At 44.3% G+C, this 25,387-nt stretch overlaps 1 protein-coding gene across 2 annotated transcripts in view; it reads left to right on the top strand.

Moving 5' to 3' along the window:
* TBX15 (T-box transcription factor 15) overlaps positions 1 to 3,578 on the top strand; it is a 94,465-nt gene extending 90,887 nt beyond the window's left edge. For both annotated transcript variants that reach the window (XM_063148443.1, XM_063148442.1), the window contains exon 8: positions 1,399 to 3,578. In XM_063148443.1, the coding sequence (XP_063004513.1) occupies positions 1,399 to 2,183 (785 nt within the window). In that variant the 3' untranslated portion in view covers positions 2,184 to 3,578. The remainder of the gene's footprint in view (positions 1 to 1,398) is intronic.
* The last annotated feature ends 21,809 nt before the right edge of the window (positions 3,579 to 25,387 follow it).

Here is a 25,387-nt window from a genome sequence, read left to right as displayed (position 1 = left end):
AATTCTTCCTTTTTTTTTTTTTTTTTTTTTTTTTCTTCAGCAGCAGACCTAGATTGGTTTCAAAATCCTGCTGGATTTTTTCTATGTAAGATGATACAAGAAAAAGTTGTCCCTTATTTTTGATCCTCAGTGTGCAATCTCTGCCTTGGTGAAATTTCACCTGCCCATTCAAACACTATCTTTTCAATTGCCTTTGCCTCTCATCTGTAATCTTCTACCTTGTTGGAAATGCTGCTTCCCAGTTCCTCTGGGTCTGTTTATTCCCTGGTCAAATTTTTTCACCAGCACTTCTTTGGTCGTTTTACAAGAGTCTCCAGTGTTAGTTGCCCTAATGCAGAAAGGGAATCTTGTACAAAGAGAATAATCAAATGAAAAGAAGAGTTTTCACATCAGAAAACTCAATTCTTTTAAGCACAGAACTGATTTTCCTGGTTTTTCAAGGAAGCTTCCTCCAATTCAGAATGTTGCCTATAAATAATCACTTCTTAAGCTCAAAATTATGCCATCATCTTTTTCATAACACTTACTTTCAGTTTGCTACCATTCTTGGTAGTATCACACAGTATTATTTTCCCAGGTCAGAACATGTGAGCATCCCTGCTGTGCAGAATGGTCAATTCCATCATTCGTAGCATAAATATTGTATAACACGCTGATACTACTGACATGCATATATATCAATATTTTGTTAACATCAGTGGTGCAACATATGGAATCCCTTTTAAATTTTACGCACATGATTGAAAATCCTGACACGTCCCCTTTCTGCACTCTGTGGAGCAGGATATAGCTTGAAACTGTGTCCCTTCATTTTAGTGTTACTTCTGGCTTAAATCAGTGCTGCTGCACCGTGAGCCAGCTGACAAAAATGCTGAATAGTGCAAAGTCCAACACGCTCTCAGGCACTCCCCACCGCAAGCCCCTGAACAGATGATAAAGCGTGTTTGCAGTGGGACCATACAGTTCACTGACTGGGGATCTTCCTGCAGACCAGGAGAGAGGAGAAATTACCAAATTACTTTTTTTAATTTTTTTTTTTCTCCCGAAAGATAACTAGATAAATATGCCTGGAAATGGCAGATCTCTTGACTGATGGAACCATCATTCCTCGCAGCTTTCCCAGTGCCTTGGGTTACTCTGTGGTAGGCTTGCTTCCCTCTCCCATTTTAAAAGGGAATAAAATGTCTGTTGAAATACAAAGTCGTAACAAAAAAGCAGAAAGAAAGACTGAGGGATGCTATTAATAAAGCAAGGGCCCTTGCCAAGAAAGGCTGAGTTTTCCAGTGGCCATTTTACCACCCTTGCTTCTTTATTGAACTAAGCTTTCCAATGAGGCTGTCTCAATTTGCAGATGTGGTTCTGGGTGCTGAACATCCTCCCATGTGTTTTGTTTTGCAGGAGGCAGCACAGGAACGTCCCCGACCACCTCCAGCACGGGGACCCCATCACCATCTGCTTCTTCTCACCTTCTCTCTCCATCCTGCTCTCCTCCAGCCTTCCATCTGGCCCCCAACACTTTCAATGTTGGCTGCCGGGAGAGTCAGCTTTGCAACCTCAACCTGTCTGATTATCCTCCCTGCGCCAGAAGCAACATGGCAGCGCTGCAGAGCTACCCAGGGCTGAGTGATGGGGGCTACAACCGGCTGCAGAGCAGCAGCGCTTCTGCCTCGCAGCCCTCCGAAACCTTCATGCCTCAGAGGACTCCCTCCTTGATCTCAGGAATGCCGGCTCCTTCCTCCCTGCCCAGCAACAGCAAGATGGAGGCGTACAGCGGCCAGCTGGGATCTTTCCCCAGCTCCCAGTTTCAGTATGTCATGCAAGCAGGCAACCCTGCCTCCACCTCCTCCTCCTCACACATGTTTGGTGGCGGCCACATGCAGCAGAGCTCCTACAATGCCTTCTCCCTGCACAATCCCTACAACCTCTATGGATACAATTTCCCTGCTTCCCCCAGGCTGGCGGCAAGCCCAGAGAAACTCACCACCTCCCAAAGCACTTTACTCTGCTCTTCCCCCTCCAGTGGGGCCTTTGGAGAGAGGCAATACCTTTCCACGGGGATGGATCACGGGATGCACATGATCAGCCCTCCCTCCAGCAACCAGCAGACAGGGGCGGCCTGTGACAACAGGCAGTACGGAGCGGTGCAGGGCTCCTCCTCACAGATGTCTGTGCACATGGTCTAACAAGCCTTGCCTCTCCTCGGCATCAAAGGCAGCCGGACCTTCATCCTTCCCAGGGGTGAACCCATCCCAGTACTCTTTTGCCTTCAAACTTATAGTGGAACTAGTGTTGTAATGATAAACAAGAACATAAGCCATCTAGGTGTGTGCCCCAAAACCTTCTGGAGAGCCTTGACTGACAGCCATCGCCGCTTCTTGTAGCCCAGGGCCTCCAGACTGGCACGGAGCATCTGCTTTTCCTGGACATTGCAGAGAAGAGGGCATGACTTTAACGAGGAGCTGGAGAGAAGCAGCTGAATTTACTGTTTTATGCGTTAACTGTAGGCAGTGTGAGCTTTCAGCGTGGAGGGATCCATTCCCTGTGCTGTCCCCTCCAAGTACTGAAGAAGGGCAGTCTCCCAGGGCTTCATCCTCTGAAGCTGCACTGCCCAAAGGTCAAAAGACCTCCCTTTTCCCAGACAATTTCTCATTGCCAGAGTGGCTCAGGCCATTACTGAAACCAGCAAGGCCTGTGGGTCTTCCTTCCACTGTAGCACAGGAATGGCACTGAGGAGCTGCAGCTTCTTCTGAAGAGGCTTCTCATTCTCACCATGGCTCTGCCCAGCCGGCTGTTTCTTTATGGAGGTCGAGCTCACCAGCACCCAGCCTGCAGATGGAGGTGGGAGAGAGAGGAGAGAAAAGTTTTAGCTCTCAAGTGAGCCTCAGACAGAAGCGGGGATGGAACTTTGGGAAGGTGAATGGGGGGAGTGGGCTCAGCTCCTGTTGGCTTGACTGGAAGTAACGCAGCGAAACGGAATGGATGACAGCCTTTGTGGGGAATGGGTGTCTCCCACAGCACTCATCCCACTGGGAAGAAACTGTCCAGACTGAGCTCATGGGGAAGAGTGATGAGAAAAGAGAGCTCTGCAGGAGTGCAGCTGACCTTGCATGCGAGAGTTGCCGTAGAAAACCATTAGCATTTCAGAAACAGTGAGGTTGAGTATTTGCCAACCTTCCACCTGCCACATGGTCTCTGTTTAACCAAATAGATCATTGCCTTTTAACATCTTTATTTTCTGTTTTTTTCCTTGTTCTTTTTTTTCCCTTTTTTTCTCTTCAAATCCTTTAAAAATAAGAAAACAATTGTAGCTTGGTGCAAGCTATGCATTTAAGTTGTGTGAAAATGCAAATACCAAGTAACAGAATACAGATATTATTGAGAGTTGTTGTGAGGTGTTGTAGATAAATGTATTTATATGCCTAGTGGGGTATTCAATATTATGAATATAAAAGAGGGCAATAAAAATGGTATGTAAAATATGTATGAAGAAAAAGCTGTATAAAGATTTGCCCTATGCACGGAACTCTGTTTCTAAGTGCCAAGCACAGAAAGCGCTAAATAAATCTTTGCAATTGTTCCTTCTGTGTTCTTCTCTGTCTGTGAGGCTTCCTCAGTGGTTTTCTCGAGACAGACATTTTAAAAATACTGCCACATGTGTTTGCACAACAGAAGGGGTGAAGATATGGTGCCAGATTGTGAAGTCCAGGCAATATTGTGATAAAAATAAAAATTCTGTCTTCTCAAGAAATCTTAAAAATTGAGTCCTTGGAGTTTGTAAGTTGTCTTCTTCACAGGAAGTGTCTCTTAAAAACAGCTTGAGTTGTTACCTTGATTATTGAAGAAGCTCTTCAGAACAATTTTTTTATAGTTAGTATAGTCAATGACACTTAAAAATAGCAATATAATTTATTTATAATATAAAAATCATTTAAAAATGCAATTTGGGGATATGTGTCAGTTTTTTATTTGCACTACAATTCTAATATGAGATTGAGACATTAATGCTGAAAGCTGTGGGAGGCTGAAGCCCCTTTAAACCTGGCTGTAAGTTATGGCTGCAGAGTTTACAGCTTTCCTTATGTCAATAAACTTCTTCTCCTCTGAATTGAAAAAGCACCAGAAAGGTAGAAAGACCTTTAAAGGTCAATTCTGCAAGCATTTCTTTATTTTTGTTTTTACAAGGGAAGATAAATATACCAATGCCATTCCCAGCTCTGTGCTAGTCTGTCTGACTGTATTCTGACTTTTACTGTGTCTGGCCTTGGATGCTGCTGAAAAGGGTAGGGGGCATTATGGGTGGGGACAATCTGTCCTTCACCTTGTTGGCTTTTGTTTACCCCTAATAATGAATTATTGGTTTAATCTTGACCAGGGAGTTTTAGAGCCTTTCTAAAATCCTTTCAGAATCTTTTAGAAATGCTCTTCAACCTGTGCTTTGATGTTTGCTTTTGGGTTAAATTTCTTTTTATGGCAGAAATTTCCACAGGTTAATAGTATGTTGCATGAACCAGTATTTTCTTCTGCTGGCTCTTTGCATTAGATTGCTCTTTCTTATTTAATCAGTTTAAGTCTTTGTGAGTCAGTCTGTATTTCAGCTAGAAGAAGAGACTTAACAAAATCAAAATCATTGTCTGCATCAAAATACATGTGTCTAATTTGGATTAAGCAAAAAAACCCCCAACAAAATAAAAACAGAATAAAAATGATCACTGGAAACAATAGCTCAAAAAGCAAAATACATATGCAGGTCACAACTTGAATATTAGTGTGAAGAACTGGTATCTAAATTTCCACACATTTTCATAGGAATCCATGGGTAAGAGCTTTGGAATGGTCACCCAGACTCTTCAGCAGTGTGATCCTTCATGTTACTGAGTACTTTTTCCCCTGATCCAACCATATTCTTCAGAAAATCTTACTGCATTAGTACAAATTGAAATTCCTTTTGGTATGAAGCATATTGACCCCAGGGTGAGCATTCATGGACCTTATTTCTAGACATATTTATTTAACTCTTACGAGGCACATAAATAAAATGAGAGATCTTAGATATCTAGGTAGTAGTTACTCCTTAGCGTTTTGTTGCTGCAGAGTCAGAATAGTCAGCATCAAAACTGAAAAAAATAGGAAAAAAAAAATGAGAGGCTTCCCTGTTCCAAGATGTAAAGTTGTAGGTACACAAATAGTACTTGGTGTGAAAGTTGCATTGACAGTTTATAAGGATTAAAAACAAGGCTATAGTGAAATGGGTAAAAAATATTACACTTTTTCCTTGGCAGTCACTGTGCAAAGTGAAACCAGAGCAGTGTTTGGAGGGCAGTATCAGAAATAATGGGACAAATTTGTTAAAATTATTTATTTAGTGCTTGTTTAGGTGCACAAGGGTAACACTCCCCTGAGCAGATAACCTGCTTAAGGCCTTGACACCACCCCAGAAAGACGACGTGACCATTGTATTTGAGGTGGATCCAGGTGTGGGTCTTCCCTCCCTGTCACCCAGGTATGGCCACAAGGCCCTGAGCCATTTCCCACTTCTTGCTGGGGCTTCCCAGAGGGAGGTGATAGCATGGGAGAATGGGAGAGGTGCACTGGGATCAGTGTGAGATCACCCAGGTCCAGCTGGCCTGGTGGGCAGCCCGGGTTGCGGAACACCCAGCAGCCACCCCCAGCAGGCTCCCCTTCCTTGGGTGACTGCCCTGACCACAGGGCTTGGGAGCCCTCCTGGCATGGTCCTCTCTGATCCAGGAGCCCTTTGATGGCTCATTTGGACAGCATGTGTGTGTGGGTGGCAGAGGCAGCAGTGCTGTGGTTCCTGTCCCCTTCCTTCCTTCCTTCCCTACTTCACCACGAACATTTGAATGCTTTGGCCAGCTTTAAGCAGCTTTGGGATGGAAGTTCTCACATGTTTCTTTAGACAGTGCAGGAGGGCAGGGACCTTATTAATTTTCCCAGTCCAGGGAAGGCCACCATGTAACATCTCATTCAGAGAAGCCACACAAGGAACAGGTGTCCTGCATGCAAGTCCCCAACCACAAGTTTCCTCTGGCATATGGATGTTGTTAAACACCAGAGGATCCACCCAGAGCTGCAGAAGCCGGGGGGTCTCAACTCCACCTCTCCTGGGCTGGCCCATTGGGCCTCAGCCCATGCAGGTCTCTGGTTTCCAGTCCAGGAGAAAAGAAGGCTCTGCATCTCCCAGTTTGATGCTGCAAATTTAAAAGGTCAAATACCATGTACCTCTCTACCTCTCTGAAGAAGCGTCCCTTTGTAAAAGCTGAATCCAAATCACAGAAGGAGTAATGAAAATGATAGGACAGCCCTTATCTTACAACACAGCCTGTTCCAAGTGCAAACCTAACAACTTGTAACAGAAATGAAAAGAATGGCACAAAAATAATCAGGGTGGGTTTGCAAGCTCTACAGAATTTATTTAGCTTCATTCCTTAGCACACTGACAGGCACAGGACATAACTATTACCACAGTCAGTGCAGCTCAGCAATGCCAGGACACTGCAAATCAGTGTAACACAGTGTTCCTGGAGGAAATGTAAGCACTATGTGCTAAAGCAAAATGTTCAGGGCACAAACATAAATGTAAATTAAGTTGTACAGGCTGTGACATTCTCTGAAGAATGTGATAGGCTGGAAGCATTGCATTCTGTGTGTGTGTGTGAGGGGTAAGGACAGGTCGGGTCTTGCCCTGGAGAGGGGATGCCCTGCCCTGCCCACCCTATTCCTAGAGCCTGAATTCCAGCCTGGCAGTGGCTGCTAATCCCTGGCACACCAGAGGCAATGCATTAATCTCTGGAGTCCCTAGTCCAGCTCTAAAAATGACCAGAAGTTCCACATGAAGGAAGGGCCCAGGAAAGCCAAAGGATATTTAACCTAGGGCATGCAGCAAGGACGTGTCTTGACCCTACATCCTCTTGTAACTTCTATCAGCTGAACACTGCAGGACCAGGAGTGGTGGCCATATTTGTCCTTTTCTATGTCTTTTTTGTCTTTCTTTCTTCTTCTAATTCCCTCTGAGGGGAATTTTGAGTAACTTAAAATTGGATGGGCTTAGAGCTTGCTGAATTGAATTGGCAAAATTAATGTTTTGGGAAGTGTTTTCTATTTTTGGGGGCCTTATAAGACACTACAGCAAAAATTGCAGAAGATGATCTGCTACAGCACCTCATTTATTGCATACTAATTGAAGCTTTACTGAGGTGGGTGAGGGCTGACAGATAGCATCTGCCATTAAAAGTCTTCAGATTATTTTTCCCCCAACTGGAATAGCTGCATTGACCTAGAGCAATCCCATGTGGGATCAGCACTAGCAGATCAGTTTTGCTGGATGCTGCTTGTTGGGCATCACTATAAATGAAACAACAACATGAAAATGCATCCAAGGGCTGGGCAGAGGAATGCCTGAGCATGCCCACTGCATGCCACAGATGTAGTAGAAATGCAGCTATAAAAGCAATGACAGGACTTCATGAGGAGGGTGCTGGTGTGGCCAAGGGACAGTTTGCTATAAATAAGCCAGTTCCTGTCCTGGGAACATCTGACTCCTTCAGCACTTTTTCTTCTACAGAGAGGCAGACTGCAGGAGCAAACTTTTTGGCCAAGTCTGTAGCCCAGCATTTTGAATCCACAGATGCGACCATTTCTGAGAGCTTCTCTGTGGGTCAGCTGGGAGGGGCTTCTGTAGCCTCATGTTGACCCACAAAACTTCTGCTGGAAAAATGGCTCACTCAGTTTTCTCACTGCTTCTTATCGTTTGTGTGTAATTGCTATCTAGGAAACTGCATAGAATATAACTAAAATACATATAACTCCTTCCAAGGGTTACTTCTCCATATCAGTCACAGTTGCTTATCACCCCAGAGGCGCAACATGGCCACAAATTACAGGAGCAGTGTACAGCTCTTCAAATATCAGCTCCTTTCTGCTATAAAGCCATCCAACAGTTCTAGCCTGTCTGAACAGAGGAAGAGGCTGGAAAAGAGCAGTTCCCATGGACACTGCACACAGTTATTTTCTGACAGCACGTTGGTGAGCGTGGCTTCTGTGCTGGACAGTGGTCAGCACCAGCTGATTTTGGGAGGAGTGATAAACCTCCACAGCGGGGTGAGTTGTGCAATAGCCCATCTCTGGAGCACTGGGCTCGCTTCTTTTCTGACTCAGTGAGGAACTCATTGCGTGCTGTGGGGGAGAAGGATTAGGAGCATGTAATTTTACACTGGTTGATGTTCCTACAAATGCTGTTCTTATTCCAGTAATGTTCTGAATTTGTTGAGCATTTTGGAAGCTCTGACATTGGATAGAGTGACTTCTGTGGACTATCCTCAGATGCTTCCAGGAGCAGTGCTAGGCTCTGTTTAGCCGGGTCTGCCCTTAAGCATCCAGCACTGTGCACAGCTCAGGGCATTGCCCTTCTGAGGATGATGGAGGGGGTGCTGCTGCTTCAGCCAAGAATCTGGTTCAGCTGTTAATAAACCTGGAGCTGTGCTCACATAGTTATTGTCAGTGAAGGAGCCTGTGGCTGAGACTTCTCCCTCCAGAGTACACTGATGGCAGCCCTGGGGACATTCTGCAGCACCCACAGTCTTCCCAGTGTTTCCACTGTAAGAATCAGGGGTGCCCAGTGACTTGCAGGGAGGTTGACATGGTCTTGGGTTCTTTTCCTACCTGAGCTGGTTTATAACATTTCCCTTAATGTGCAGTCAGGTAATTGCAGGTGAATACAGTGCATTAGGTTGGTGTAACCAACCCAGGAACAGGCACAAAGGAAAACTGCAGTCGCTGGGCTATATTAAAGAGGTGACGTGGTTTAGTGATTGCAGACATGATGTAATCACCTGCATCTGTCTCTCTCAGTAAAGCTGGAACAAGTTGCAGTACAATTAACCCTGCATAAAATGGATTTATCCTGCCAGCCATCCAAGCCAGGGCCAGCACTGTTCTCTCTGGTTTATATTATGTTGCCATGCAAAAATCTGTATTCAGAAATACAAAGATTTGTTAGAAGGCAGCATGAATGCGGAGGGGTGTGGAAAGGCATTAGAGGAACAAGAGAGCAAGGGTGCACAGAGTGGCCTGTAATTTCTGATAGCCAGGGATATGATCAATGGCAGTGAAACTGGTAAGCTCTGAGGAATGTGTTGCTTTCACCCAAGTCACAGCACAGGTGGCTCACCAGCAGAAACCCTGCAAGCAGCAATGGGAGAGTGGCAGTGAGACTGCAGGGCACTGCTGTGGCATTTCTCTCACTGTAACCCCAACAAGAAGTCTAGATTTGCTAGCAAGCTACCCAAATTGGGGAAGGAGAAGACAAGTGCAGCAATGTCACCCAATATTTACAGTGGATAATTAACAAAAATTCAAAGGTTAAAGTTCAATACTGTGACTCCTGAAATATATACAAGATCTGTCCAAATGCCAGTAAGTTATCACCAGTGAAAAGAAAGCCAGAAGATGAAGATGTTTCAATGGCAATCACTCCAGAATACTTGGAGACATAAATTTTGGAGCTTGTGGGTTCCATGTGTGAGTTGGCAGTGTCATTTTTTTTAATAAATAAAAATCTCTTCCACTTTTATACAATATTGTACTTTTTTACATGAGTTCCTACAGCTGTAGTATTATCCATAAAATACTCCAACTCCTAACTCTGTAAACATTACAAAGTCAAGTTTTATAGGAGACCAAAGGAAACCAACACAAAAATTTGGTGAACTGAGAAAAGGAAAAAAACCCCCAAAGATTATGTAAAAGAAGCTTGGTCTTACATGAAGAAACCTGTATTTAAAAAAGAGAAATATAAAGTTTATGCATCCAAACCAAGAGATAATTGGCTATGGTCACATAGCAAAAGAAACAGCAAAGTCTGAAAAGATATTCTGTGAGTAGCTCAGTTACTTTTAGATAATGAATAATAAGCTGCTTTCCTTCTTGGATGGATCCAAGGAGCTTGAGATGCTCTAGCTTCTGACCACACAGATAAAAGTCATATCAACAGAAAAATGAACCTTTGAAAGGAAACACAGTCACTTCTTCAATGTGAAATGTGTTGTATTATATTTGTTTTTTATGCTGTACACACAATTTCAGGCACTGTTTATCACAACAAATCATTAGACACAATTGAAAGCACAACAAACTGGTTACATTTCCTATACACCAACATAAATGGTTTTAGGCAAAGCCTAATTGTTCTTTCCTTATTTAGGGTGACAAAACCACCATGAAATGTTAGGAGCCATCTACTGAGATGATGTCTGCCCCTGTGACTTGGAAAGATTTTTCCATCACTGCCATGATCTGGGAAGGAAACAATCTGATCCAAAGAACTTGTGGAGATAAAAATCTGTTTTGTAATCGTTCTTGATTTATCATGCTTCCTTTCTGTCAAAAAATATGAAGACCCTGACTCCTGTTGCAGGTCTACTCATGCAAAAATCCAAACTGGAGAGCTAAATAATTCTGGAACCTGTGTTTTCCACCCCAAAGGACATGGTTGGGAGGTCCTGTAATGCCATAAGACAAATGTAGGGCTGGAAATATCTGCCTAACATGACCATAGATCAAGCTGTCAAGTCAGGCTTATAAATAGCACAAAAAAGAAGCAGAGAGATGGAGTAAGGCTTAGCTGTCATATGGCCTTAGTTCTCTGGCTTCTCCTTTCTAATATCTGGACCATATTCACCCTATGAGTGCCATGATACCTGATGGGAAGGGATCCTTTGATGTCCATCTCTTTCAGGTCTGAGCTGGTAGACTATTCCATGTTCATTGTATCGGCACCAGTGAGATATTGGTAAGAAATGCAGTCACAGCCTCATGCAAATCCATGTGACCCACGTTCAGGGCAGCCCCTGACACGCTGTTTCAGCAGTGATTTACTTTCCATACTATGCAAGGTGTGAAGAGAAGACAGAACAGTAGAAGGGAAAGGAAATGCAAGGGGAATGTTGAATAGAACGGCTTTTCAAGTTGAATTTAGCTGTGTGGAACAGAGTTGCAGCTGTGAACCTTGGGGAAGTCTATGGGGTCAGTCAGTCCTGGGTGGACTGGATGCCCAGTGCTAGTGCCCAACACTTCTACAGCAGAAGGAGTGACAGCACCCATGGGTTACCCTTACAGGACAAGCAGGCATGCTTAATTTCAATTGAGCTTGAATCCAAGCCTAAAAAATTCTCTGTGTTCGTCCATCCGTAGTATCTATGTTATTTTCTCCCTTCATCTGTTGCCACAATTGTGCCACTGGGGGGTTCCTTAAACTCAGTTCTGCTCTACTTTTACTCATGTTTCCCAGAATGCTGGCAGCTGCGATATAATGAGATTATTTATGATTTTTAAATATCATCTTCTGATGTATCTCCCAGGCCAGCAAAGCAGCAACCCAGCAAATCCCACTGAACCAGAGCTGCCTGTAGCAATCCCAAAGTGTCCAGCCATCCATTTCCATTTCCTGGTTTCACTGGTTTCTTACTGCATTTTTTCAGATTTCCTTATGGTCCTTTTTAAAAATTTATTTTCACAGCAATAATGGAAAGAAAAATGTTATTGGCTGCCAGTGTTCAATCTCATAGTCATTGCAGACAGAGCCTTTTCCCCACGAATATTTTGGTGGTGTACAGAGTAAAATGGAAGCTCTGTGCTCAACCATGTCCTGAGACATGGACAAGGTGTCCTTGACCCAGCTGCTCCTGAGAGAGAGTCTGCAGTGACATGAGTGGATGTGCTCCCAAAGGTGTCAGGTCTCAGCTGCTGGAATGTCTTCTATTCCTGCATTTCCTTCACCCACCTGGGGCTTTGCCTTTTCACACATAGACATACTTTAGAGTGAACACATTTCTAATGCAGCAAGTAGAAACTCATCTCCTTCAGTGTAAGAATAAGTTGTTCGTTTTTCAGCAAATTTGTTGGGCATTTATGCCTAAATACAGACTTGCATATAACAACAAAAGAAAATCTTAAAATTTGTATTAAATTCCATTTTATGTTGATAAGTTTTTAAACTTTTTTTTTTTTTTTTTTTTTTTTTCTCTCTGTATAGTCAGGGGGAAAACCCTGTAACCTCCTTTTTGTGACAGTGCTTCAAAATTTATCTTCAGCTTTCCATGGCCAAAGCAGTTAGAGAATAACTTTGAAATCCCTGTAGCTCCCTTGCTGGTCAAAGCATTGTATCCCCATTTTACAGTGAGTTAACCAAAAAGAGGACTTGCCCTTGGCTGTGTGTGCCAGTCTCTGCTGCACTATTGCAAAACTGTTATCACTGGCAGAAGCATTGACAAAGTCCCCATCTTTGCCAACTTGGCACAGTATAAACGTAATGTAGCTCAATTTATACTTTAATATTAAAGTCAGATGGAGGGAAGAGCATGCTGTGTGATGGCTGACACCACAAGCACAGGTGTCAAGTCTGAGCTGTATTTTTCCCATCACTGCAACACAACCCAGACACGCAGGCTTAGTGGGACCAAGCTCAGTATTTTATCACCGACCCATGGCAAGGGGGTGGTGGAAGAATTTCCAGCTGAGGCTGCAATGCACAGGCAGGAAAACTTCATCATTGTGTGCTGCTGCAGAGCAGTCCTGCTGCTGGCCAGCAGAAATCTCCTCGATGCAACTCCTGGCTCCTTACGAGACTGTGGAGCTGAGAAGTGCACCCTGGAAACACAACACTGGTGCTGATGGTGCTCTGCAGTTTGGTTTGATTCTCCCTCTGTGTGTGGGTAAACACAGCCCTGTGCCAGCAGCCACGTGTAGGTGCACAGGGAAAAAGAGGCAGTTGCTCAAACAATATGGAATGGAGGGCTGGGGAAAGGCACGTTGAAAATGTAAAGGACATTTATGTTAAAGGAAGGTGTGAGAACTGCAGGAAGAGCCAAATTACAAAAAAAAGTGAGTACTTCAAGCAGCCAAATTAAACAAGACACAATGGGGGCCAACTTTGCCTCCCAGGCATTTCACAAGCCCACACCCCAGAGTTCAGAGGGTGCTGTGGGGAGAACCATGTGTCCCTCTAGGTCTTATTTAACTTGGCCACGTGTAAGGAACTTTAACTCTTTTGTGACTTGCTGATTTCTACAGCACTTTATTATTACCCTTTTTTTCTTCTTTATTTCTGTGTACTTTTTATTGGATGTTTTAGTTCCTTCAGAAAACAAATAATTTCTTTTGGTTTAAAAAAATAATCATCGGAGGCAAAGCATAAAGTCATTTCAGCTATAGTATCTTGGAAGAAAATAGATACAGTATTTTGGAAAGAATTTGAAATGAAAACACAAAGCCTGGTGGGATTTAAATGTAGAAAACCAAAAATTGAGTCTTGCCTCCTCTTTTCCCTTCCCCTATCCATGAGGTCACCATTTCTCATCTAACAGACTGTGGCATCTTGCCGGGATCCTGAGGCAGCCACCAGAAAAAATATTCTTGCTCCTGTAAGTACAATGCAGGATCAAACTAGCCTGGTGAAAATAATCAGAATGCCTTATTTGAAGCTACAAAGAGAGAAACCTCATAGAACTAACAAGGAAAAGACATCCAGAAAAGTCAGGGAAAAAACTCTATTGTCCCTCAAAAATTGGTTGCCGAAGCGTTCGAGATTAGGTGAAAATGTGTGAAATAGTGGATGTGTGCTGAAATTCAGCATTGCTCAATTGTAAAGGAACTGTGAGTGTCCATGTGTGCAGGGGGCATACAAAGAATGAGTGTGCATGTCCCTGAGACGTGGCAGACCTCAGTCCAACCAGTTTAACTTTAATCCTGCTTGGAAGCACTTCCCTGTGGCAGCCTGGCTCTCTGAAGAGCAGGGGTTGGTGTTGCTGACATGTCAGCTCTGCTGCTTCTGGGGCATGTGATTTTTCTCACGGCATCACTCATTCTGTCTGTGCTCAGACCTGAGGATGTTCTTCTTCACTCAGCCCTGGCATGGCATGAGCAGGAGCTGAGCTTTGCATCCCTGTAACCCTCAGCCCACATGAAGAAGAAGTGATCACTCTCTGACACTCTACTGGCCTCATTCAGATACAGGCATTTACCTTTTCTAATAAACTGTGATGCCTTTGGGGGTATTTACCTTTTTAAATGAACTGTGATGCCTTTGGGGGTAAACCAAAAGCACAAGGGGAGCAGGGATTGCAAATGTTCTTCTCCCCTTGCAGATTTCTCTACAGCAAGACCCTGCAAACTCAAAGGACCTCCTGGCAGTATTAATGGCTCCTACTTGCTCTGCCACAGCTCAGAACTGTAGAATATCTCAACTTGGAAGGATCCATAGAGATCATCAATTCCAACACCCTGCTCCTCTCAGGAATACATGAAAGTAACAATATTACTGAGAGCATCATACCGATGCTCTTTCTAGAGGCTTGGCACTGTGATCACTTCCCTGGGGAGCCTCTTCTAGTGACTGAGCACCAGTGAAGAACATTTTCCTGACATCCAACCTGAATTTCACTCAATTCAGCTTTATTCCATTCCAATAAGAGTAGCATGGTTAACAAATATGTCAACTGTCATGGCTCACATTGAAACTTCTCAATGAAAGCAGCAATCTGCTGGTCCCTGGTGCTTATTTCAGATTCCAAAAACTGTCCAACTACACCTATCATAGAATCATAGAGTGGTTTGAGTTGGAAGGGTCCTTTAAAAGTCATCTAGTTTTACCCCCTGTAATAAGCAGGGACATCTTCAGCTAGACCGGGGTGCTCAGAAACCTGTCAGACCTGACTGTGAATATTTCCAGGTATAGGGCATCCACCAATAGGGCATCCACCACTTCTCTGGGCAACCTCTCCTAGTGTTTCACCACCCTCACTTTAAAAAACCCAAACAACAGGTCTGCCATATATCTAGTTCATATCTACCCTCATTTAGTTTAAAACCATTGCCCCTTTTCATATTGCAATGGACCCTACTAAAATGTCTGTCCCCACCTTTCTTGTGGGCCCCCTTTAGGTGCTGGAAGGCTGCTATAGGGTCTCCAAAGAGCCTTCTCTTTTCTAGGATCAACAGCTCCACTCTCTCAATCTTTCCTCCCAGGAGAGTTGTTACGTGCCTCTGAAACACAAGTCAGCTTCTGGGACAACAGTGGCAAAGTGAATGCTTTAACTCTTACCAAAGTCAGGCACAGTTATTTTCAGTGTTATTTTCAGCATTTTCTGAGTTATTTTGTTGTTACTTAAATCCAATGTGGACTTGAGTTGAAGAACCAGTTTAAAAATGTGTCATCATGACAATTCTCCAATACAAGAAAGAAGGAGAACTTACTACAAAGAAAATATTTTTCCCATTTGAGAGACAGATTTGTTGAATTTTGGATCTGAATTGTCCCCAAGGAAAACTGACAGCATGAAGGGCATGAAGTCAGTTTGGCTAGATGGGATAGTCCTCTGGAATAGGGGACATGTGCTCATCAAGAGCATTCCTACTATTCTACCTGTACTATTAGGGATGTCCAGCGCCAAGGGCAGCAGCCAACCTCAAAGCCTGTGAGATGCCCAAGGGCACAAGGCAGCAGGGAGAGGCACAGCCCCTGCCTGGACACCTGCAGAGCTCTGTCTGAGCACCACGCTCACTTTGCTGCTCAGGACAGGACAAGCTCCAGCTGTACCTGGCAAGGCTTCCAGCCTACCCCAGAGTTAATCACATCATTCAGAATAATGTTGGGGGAAACTCCTGTGAATTTTTCCTGTCCAGTCTGAAAGCCTCCACCAACCATGTTCTTCTCAGCTCCTTGGGAGCAGACAGTGTTCACTGCTGTGCAATGCCATGCAGCACCTTGGCTTGAAGCTGTCCCTGTACACCCCCTGGACTACACACTGGGACTTTCACACAGGTCTGCAGCTCTCCAGTGTCCCTGAAAGCCAAATTATTTATTCTTTTCTCATCCTCTGTTGCTCCTCGTGTCCTGGATCAGGTGGAGCTTCTCAAGCTTGCAGTGATAGTTATTCTCCTTACACCACTTGTGGGAATGCAGGGATGAGCACAGAGTGCCTGGCTCTGACACTGACAGATCTCATACTGCTCCCAGGGAGTTGCTCAAATGCTACAAAGATGAACCATATGGGCAGCCCCAGCACTTGAGGCCATTAATAGGAATTTTTAAGCAACTGTGATTGATGAGGCAGCTCTTACAAGTCTGAGATCAATGAAAATGCAACTTGATCTTTTGAACCCAACTCCTTAATTTTTTTGTTCCTTTTTCTGCAGAGAATCCCATAAAACCATTTCTGTGCAGACAAAAGCTGTCTGGGACACTTCATGTGGATTTGTCATGCATTTTCCTTTTTCTTCCCCCTCCACCCTTTTTGCAGTTTCATATGCAGTTTGTTTTTGAGTCTTTCTCCAAGATTTGTACAGCTCAAGATTAGCTTTTTCTCTAATTGTAAACGGACATTGTCATGAGGGTGGTTTTTGAGACTCATTATTTTTTCTTTTCTTTTCAGTTTAGATAATTTACTCATTATTATCTGAACACCAGGGAGAAAATACTGGGAAGGATAAAGAAAAGCAAAAGTCATTGAGGAGAGAGGAAAGGCTGAGGAAAGGCTGAGCAACCTTCAGGAGAAAGCAGGGAGCCCAAGCAAAGAACAAGAGAGAGGACCATGTCTAATGTGTCCTGAATTATCCAATATTGATGTTTTTCCTTCAGGATCTGCTGAGGGAATCAACAATACTAAAACAGCTCCATCTTCCAACCTATGCTACAGACTCTTGACCAACAGAGAGTTGTCCCCAGTAACTTTGGATTGAGACAGTCCTCGGCCAAGATGTCAATGACATGGGTGAGTTTGATGGAGCTTAGAGAAGCATGATGCAAGAAGAGAATGGTCCAGAACGAGGATGTGAATGGCAAAGAGCTGCAGAGGAGATGAGGGGTGCACATCATTGAGGAAAATTGTGAGCAAGATTGCGGGAAGAGCCTTGGAGGGGTTGGGGCTGCTTCCCTGCTCTTGGTCACCACTATCAAGGAGCAAGCCCACCACCAACTCCGAAAAAGAGTCACAGAGGGCATTGATGGGATTGGGAGCACCCAGTTCTTCATCAGCTTTCAAAAGTGCAAGAAAAATTGAAGATGTTCCCAGAGTCCAGCAACACAGCTTGGCTTTGGTGACAGCTGGTCACCAAAATAACCTGTGAACTTACACTATGTGACAAAAATTCCAATACACTCTGTCTCTCTTTTGCTAGGGAAAGAGTAAAAACTTTCCCCCGACAACACCTGGGGTTCCTCCTTCCATTATCAGATTTCCAAGACTAATCCCTGTAGGACATGACCCTTGGCAGGCAGAGGGATGGGTGGTTGCAGCTGCAGGTTAGGAATGGAATGATGGGTCCAGCCCACTCTGGAGCTGGCACCCACTTCCTGGGAGAAGGATAAGCAACTGCTAAGCAATGGGCGATGCTCCTGGCCTCTCCAGATCTCAAACAGCCCGAAGTGTTCAAGCACTTTGATACGTTCTAGCAGTGGGCACAGATCCATCTGCAGCTGTATGCAACCCAGAGGTTTATATCTTCAAATGAGCCCTTTGATGGTGTCACAATGTGGATGACTCCCAGGGCTTTTCCGTGGCATTCCAGAGTACCCTTAGCTCTGGCTTCCTCTCCATGTTTGCCAATGTGCTATCCCCAGAGATGCACTCACACTAGATGAGTTATTCCATTAAACCTTAATATTTGCAAAATTCAGTGCTCCCTCAACAGAAACATTACACTCATTTATCTGATAGTGGTGACTCTGACGTGCTTCAAGCTCAGGAGTGTGCCAGTAGCAATGCTGCAAACCTGAGTGGTTTGGGCTTCACAGTCTTTTCTTTGTAACTAATCCCCGTGATTAACATTTTCCTTAGAAGCAGTCAGTGGAGCAGTGAGGAACACCAGCCTGGCAGCATTAGAAACTGGAGATGGGTCCCCAGAGAGCAGATGTAGGCTGACAGAGACAGGGCCAGCTTCTCACACCCACACAGGGCTCTGGCCACACAGCTTGGTGTCACATCCAGCTCAGAGTGACAGCTTCGAGAAGTGAGTGGCCAGCTCAGTTGCCACTTCTTTCTCAGACTCTGCCAAAAGCCACAGGAAGGCAGCCAGATGCCCTCCCTGCATGCTGGCATGGTTGTCTCTTAGGAGCACCTAGAGAAGCCCCCACTTCTCTAGGTCAGCTGCAGCACAGGGCTGAGCTTTACCAGGAGACCCAAAACAGCCACCACTGACCTGTCTCATCTCCCCTTGCAGACAGCTCCTCAGCTGGGCACTGCTTGAACCCAGGTGTTTCCTTCATTAGAACACCAACAGGGTCTTACACAGTCTCTGTGACTGCTCATATTTACCTTTTCTCTATCACCAACATCAGAGAATGCCTAAATGTTTGCAGGGAATTTCCCTTCAGTCTTGCTCTCCCTGAATCCCTGTTTATTTCTTTCATTTCTATCTTTTATTCCACTTTTAAAACTTCCTTGAAAATGACACTGACTCTTCTACTTATAGCCACTGCTCTGGAGCTCAATCAGCCTTGTTGATCCCCAGCTGCAAGTGACAACACTTCTCACTCTTTTATATATCAGCTTAACAGCCTGATAACAACTGGGCAGGAGATGATATTCCTGGCACTCTGAGCACACTGTGCAAGGCTTGTGGTGTGGCACCAGCTCTACTTTGCTGTCTCTTGCTCCTGAGCTGTTGCCTTCCGACTGCTTGAAAATTACTTAAAAAGTTCATATGGTCCAAATTAGGTGAATGGCTGAACACTCGTGATGCTGTAGGTTATTTAAAGGATTTTAGGCAGAATTTTAATATTTCATTTTATGCCTGCAAACTCCTGAGATTTCTTAGAAATTAAAATGCAACTTTTGCGAACTAAATAAATGTTTCATCAGCTGAGGATCTGAACCCCACTTCCAAGCTCATTTAAATACCTTTTGTAGCACACTGCAGTTCATACAGATCTAAAGCAAATGATTTTACAAAAACATTGTTCAGTTCTCAAGGGCATTTCTCCATTTTCATATGCTAGTTTAAGACTAGAATTGTTCTTCAGCCAGTGTACATTTTCATTAGGTGTTCCTTTAAAACACATGCTAAGCATCTACAGGACATTGCCATTATCTTGGGTTGCAGAAGATGTTATGTGTCTGAAAATATTCATTTTGAGCTCTGCCTGGCGGAGTCGTCTCTATTCCCAGGAGTTCTTTTCCAATCCATCTGAAGAGCATTTCTCCAGCCACTGTCCCTACTCTTAGCCTACCCACATCTGCAGTGCTGGCCCTGCCCTCCTGCTCCACCATCTCTTCTCCTCATCAATAAAGCAATGCTCAAGCATGTTCCAGAGCATGTTTGGTCATGTGAGTTGCTGAAGGACAGGCAAATGCTGCTCCTGGTGTGCAAACTGTTACTGCACTCTACTACACACTACACCCACTCAATGTGGGTGAGACTCAAAAAGCTTAGGGCAAAAGATTTGGCTTCTCTATTCTCCATTACCCTACACCCCTGACGTGTGTACCATTTTGGGGGGCTGTATTTTTTGTCTTGGAAGGCATCCTTGCAACTCAGAGTTTCCTGTGTAAAATAATTTATTATTCTCTAGGTCTTCATTCTTTGAGTCCCCAGCACTCCCAAAGGGAATCCCTTTTCAAAATGCCTTTAACGCTTGGACTGTCCTTTTTAAATTTTAGTGAAGGCTGGAGGGTTTGCCAGTGGTTTTGCTTTCCCAACATGAGCCAAACGTGCCTGCCAGATTTCTCAAGAGGGGATGTAAGATTTTCCAATTTCTAAATAGGCCAATGAAGCATTAAAATATCAAAATGTAAAATAAATGTGTTTTATGAAAGGATTCTCTGTTGTCAAGGAAGGAGGGCTGGCTAACACCTGAGGGTGCCGGGAACTTCTCTGCTCTGTGACCTGAGGCCTGCGGGAAATGACCTTTACCAGCCTGGAGGCACAGGAATGAGGTGGTGCCAAACTTCCCCTCCACGTGCAGTGGGCAGCTTAATGGAAAAACCTGTAAATATTGCAGAATGTCACTAATTGTTATTGGTATCACTGTGCCTTCAGGTAGAGGCATGTGCTGTGCAATTTATCCTCTGTAACTTGCTTTTCACAACAGCCAACCACTGTCTAACAAGGAAAGAAAAGTCAGAGGTTTCGTGCTTACAGGAAGTATATGGTGTTGATGGATTTGCATAGTATTTAGAAGAGCTAGAGTTACATGGCAGTGACGCAGTTCTACAGCACTTGCTAATTCCCTCTTCTCCCTAAATACTTCCTCCTGCCTCCCACCTTTGGCTCTTTGGGCCTACCCACCCTGTTATTTCTGTCTCTCTGGGCTGTGCCTGGAGCTATAGAACAGCTGCACCAGGTGTGGTCATCCAGACTCTCTGGATGGGAACTCCAGAAATTTGCCTCTTGATGTGTCTTGCCATCTTCCTTTCCATATCAACTCTTTTTCTCTCCATTCTTGTGTCTTTTTCAGCAAACCAGGTCTTAAAATCCTACTTGATTGCCTAGCAAAGCAGGGCACAGTGTTCCCAGGAGAGTTTGTGCAGCAGTGATCTCTACATCAGACAGGACTTATGTTTGTCATATTTCTATCCAGAATTCAGGTTTCACACAGATATTGCCCCATCCTTACACAGATTCTTACTCTGCAAAGTGCCTGACAGAAGCAGTGCAGCTGTTGTACCATCTTCACCTCTGATTCTGGTGAAATGGCAAAAGCCTCCCATGAACCATCCAACAGTTTTGCAAGGGTGACCCTGGAAAGCTCCCTGGAAATGCCCTTTCCTCTTTCCACCTTGAGAGCTGGTTTTAATTGCTCTCCTTTTGTGGCAAATGGGGGTAGAGGTGGTGACATCAAGCCCTTCTTGGCAGCTCCCTTTTCACAAGGAAGCATGCATTCAATTAGAGGATTTTAATTAAAATACTTTTCTGTAGCATCCTGTTTCCAGGCCCTGCTGTAAATTTAACTTGACGTTCTCTCATTTAACAGGTGGGTGAGATTATTGTGAGAGCTGCCAGATGGAAGAAAGCAGAAACAGGGCCGGCTGTTGAGATAGAAGAATGAAGAGAGGAAGAGAGAGAGAGCAAAATAAAGGAGTGGGACAGATATCTGCTGCATATCTGTCAATATTTACTGTGCAACATGCGATCCTTTTCTGTGATGGTTCTTTGCTGCCATATGCGCGTGACTTCTTAAATGCCTTTTGAAGGATAAAAGCAGCAAACCCGGGATCAACACAGTTGCATTTGATTTCCTTTCCTTTTGGATCAGAGCAGTTCAGGGATAACCAATGAATGGCAGTTGATGCAACATTCAAAATACCCTCAGAGCTATCCCCCAAATAGAAAAAAACCAAACAACCCCACCCTTTGACCTGGCAGCTGAGGAGCAGAGTGAGAGCTTGTGAGGCTGCAGTGGCAGCCTGGGAGTGGGCAGTTTGCTAGAGGTCCCTTCTGCCACCGCAGCTGTGTCACCACCAGCTTCCAGATGCAACAGGTTAAAGGATATGGGAGAGTAAGAGATTGTTTTCAAGAGGTTAAAGCTCTGCAGCTAGCAGGAGCAAGGATGAGGAACGTGGAAACCTGCCACAGTTGGGAATCTCAGAGGTAGAAAGGATGGGGACAATGGGTGGCCAGGAAGGAAAATGAAAGGAATCAAAGGAAGAGAAAAAAGGTGTAAAGAGAGTTTGGGAAGGGGACACCTTAGGGAATGGGAAGGGAAGAACCACTCAGCGTTTCTGAGGATAGGGAGAAGACTGAAAGCCACAAAAGTAATGAGGAAACAATGGGAGTGAGAAGGAATGGGCATGAAGAGGAGCAAGTACCCTTACGCTCTTATTTTCCCCCTTGAAAGCAACAAAACTTACAGAACCTAAAGACCCAACTTCAAGCTAAGGTGGATGTGCAACAGCACTGATGTCCTTCCACTGGGCTGTGTTGGGCTGTAGGGCTCTAACCCACCCAGCACACAGCAGGTGCTGCCAGGGGTGAGGCCTCGGGGACAATGCAGGGTGCAGGCTGCCGGTGCAGCCCCGAGCTGTGGTGCCAGCAAGGAGCGTGCTACTAACCCTCAGGAGAGGGTCAATAACCTGCACACTGCTGCCAGAAGTCACAGCACTACTGCAGCTACTCTCATGCTTGCGTTGGTTGCCTGAAACAGTTATTTTCAAAGGAGGCTTTAGCAGTAGAAGACTTAGCAGATAAACTACTGCTGGGGAAAGTGCCTGGTAAGCTCTGTCTTTCCCCTTTCCATTTGGTATAGATTGGTTTGGGCTCCAGCTTCAGAGGCCTGGAGCTTTCAAAGCTGTTGATTTTTTCTTTAGATTTGCTGTTCTAACTCCAGAGGCCTGCTAAGTAAATCCACTGTCTGAATGATTTTCTTGCAGATCAATAAACTTGAAATTGTTCAAGTAAGCACTGACAGTCCTCATGATTTCCTCACAAAGAACAGGATTTCAGACACAGCTATGGTCAGGCTTTGCCTCCATTTAGCAAACTGAATTATTTCAATACACACCAAAACTGAAACATATGGTTTTGATTCTACAAATGGGAAAAATCCTGTACAAAACAAGCTCCCATTAAAAAAAGAGAGAGACGGAGACGGAGAGAGAAACCCCCACAGCTTGAGAGGAAGATTCTTTACCAACAATTGTAGACATTTGCACAAGATGAAGCTTACATCAGAAAGTTATCACACAAAATCAAGTGCTTTGGCCAGCAAACATACTTTTATCAGTCACTTCATAATCATTCTCTAATAAGAGATGTTAATTTTTTTCAACAAGATTTTCTCTCCATATTATGATACCAGTGCTATTTAATTGCATCAGTATCCTTTAATTCCTTACCAACCATGTCTTCTATGTGTCTTTGTACAATTTTCCCTGGGATTGATGCCAGGTTAATGGGCCTGTCTTTTCCTGAGCAATCCCATTTGTCCCCTTGAACACAGGAGCCACGATGAGCTTTTTTCCCCAGTTATCTGGAACTGTCTCACTCTTCCAGGACCCATGAAATAGCAATAGGAATAGCTCAGAGCCCTCTTCAGCAAGTATTTTTAAAGCTCTTTGGTAAAATGTATCTAGTCTGTGGACCTTAAAATGTTTACTTTTAGTAATTGTTCAGAACCTTCTCAAGTTATTTTCACAGATTGACAGGGAAGAAGGGCCCTCACGCTGTCTGCTGAGACCTCCCACGTGTCACTGACTGTGGTACACATATTGTCTACATCACTTCACATTCAGTTCCAAGGCCAAAGCCTGAACAAAGCCAAGAACAGGGCATGGCAGAATCTTCTGCCTGCATCCCAACAGGAGCAGGGAGGGTTCCCTGAACACAAGCAACAGCCCTGCAAACAAAGTGCGCCCTGTACTGCAGAAGGGGAAACCACCTCCAAGACTGCGCCAGCCTGAGCTTGGGGAAGCCGCACTTGCACCCTGAGCAAGCCAGGGACTGTGGCCCTGAACACAGGGTACTACCCCCAGGCACCTGCAGCAGAAGTGCTTTGGAGCACAGACCAGCTCCCACTCAGCTGCCTTTTATTTTCTCTGGCTTCTCAGCCCTCAGGAAAAGAGCAAAGCAAGAAAACAAACCTTACTTCTCACTGCAAAAGCCTGAAAGCACACTGGAACTTGTCTGGCCAGCAGAACACCAAAGAGAAACACCCTTCTGATACCTGCAGGAGGGAACAAGGCAAAATCCAGATAAACTGAATTTGCTTTCAGCTCTTGCTTGTTCAGTTATACAGAAGTGAGGGCATTTGCAGCCTACTGAGGGCAAAGGGAGGTAAGTCTTTTACTGCAAAGTTCAATGCAGTGACTTTCTCTGAGCCCTTGATTTACAAACTGTGGGCTCTCATCCTGGAAACTAAGGCATTTGGAAGTTCCAAAATTTTCCCATAGCTCTATCATTTCCTATCCCCCCTAGCAAATGAACCCTCAAAAACTTTCAAAATTTCCCAGATTCACAGGATTTGTGAAAAGAGTATGACTGAAGAAGTTCAAAAAACTTTGGTTTTTTAATTAAGGTAGCTTCTGTCTCACGCCTTCCTTTGATACAGACTGCAAACTTTTTACTCCATCCATAATATCATGCTGTATTTTGTCTTTATAGCAGGAATACAATGTGCACTGAACACTCTGGACTTTACAGTTTTGCTGTTAAAGAGACCCCTATTCAAGCAAGGCTTTGTGGAGGGAGTATTAGGTATTGTTTCTTAATTACCTTTTATCATTCAGTGGTTGTTGTTGTCGTTGTCATTGGTATTATTGTTGTTACTGTTATTATTATGACTGTATTGATTAACATTGACCTTTAGGTTATTTATTAACTCTTAGTAAATGAGATATAAATATAAAAATATATTTATATATTTATTTAAGTATAATAAATTTATTAACTCTTAATAAATATCCAGAGTTGGTACTGAACTATCTCATCCAGGATGCAGAACCCTGCATGTAAAGAAATTAGCACATATTATTTTTAGAAACTCTTAGAAGTTTTGTCACTAGTAACATGAGAAGTCCAGCAAATACTCTCCACGTTCTCCTAGGCCAGATGGCTGTCATTCCCCATCCTTAGTGAAACCAGCTGACCTTTATCCCACACGCATTCAAATTTTGTGATTCTGGAACAGTCACTCTTGAGCACATTACAGCCTCTCTGCTGCCTGGAGACACAGCCTCTCTGCTGCCATCCCTGCTGGACAAGGTGGCTGTGGATTCCACTGACTGCTTGGTTATCATGAACAGGTGAGATAGGGAAACTTTGATCCAGGCACACAGAGGCATCCCAGAGCTTGGACCCCATCCATGGACCCCATCCGTCTCAAATGGTTTGAGAAAGGTGCCTCAATGTCTCTGCTCTTGCTCTTTGCCACTGCAGAGTGTACAGTCACCTCAGGTCACACCCAGTCACCATCATCTGACTTGATGCTCACCCATCTCCTTTGGAGACAGATCTCTCTGTGGACAAAGCTCAAAGGGACACAACTGGGAAGATTTCTTGTAGCTTTGTATGTACAAATGTGAGCTGAAGTTGTTTTTCGAAGTTTATGCGAATACGGGTTATATTTCTGATGTTGTTGCTGTAGTGACATTGCCTGTAGGATTAGTTACTCCAGATTCTGCCAAGTTTTAAACATTTGGACTCTGTTTTATGCCACAGAGCGCTGCTCAGACCTCTCCATCTCCCATAGTCTTTCTTTTTTCTGAGAGAGAAAAAAAAGGGATAAAGTGATTTAAGAAGAGTTAATACCCCCGAACAGATGCACCAGCAAGAGATGTGACAAAATGTCAAGTGGAATGTGCCTGAGGGCTTGGAATTTGGCCATGGAAGCAGCAGATGAGTCCCCAGGATGGCATGTCCCCCAGAGGCCTGGCATGCTTTGGTG

This window comes from Melospiza melodia, chromosome 2, assembly GCF_035770615.1.
Source record: "Melospiza melodia melodia isolate bMelMel2 chromosome 2, bMelMel2.pri, whole genome shotgun sequence".
In the NCBI taxonomy this organism is placed as follows: domain Eukaryota; kingdom Metazoa; phylum Chordata; class Aves; order Passeriformes; family Passerellidae; genus Melospiza; species Melospiza melodia.
Note: the sequence above shows the minus strand (reverse complement) of the source record. Positions and strands in the feature narration are given on the sequence as shown.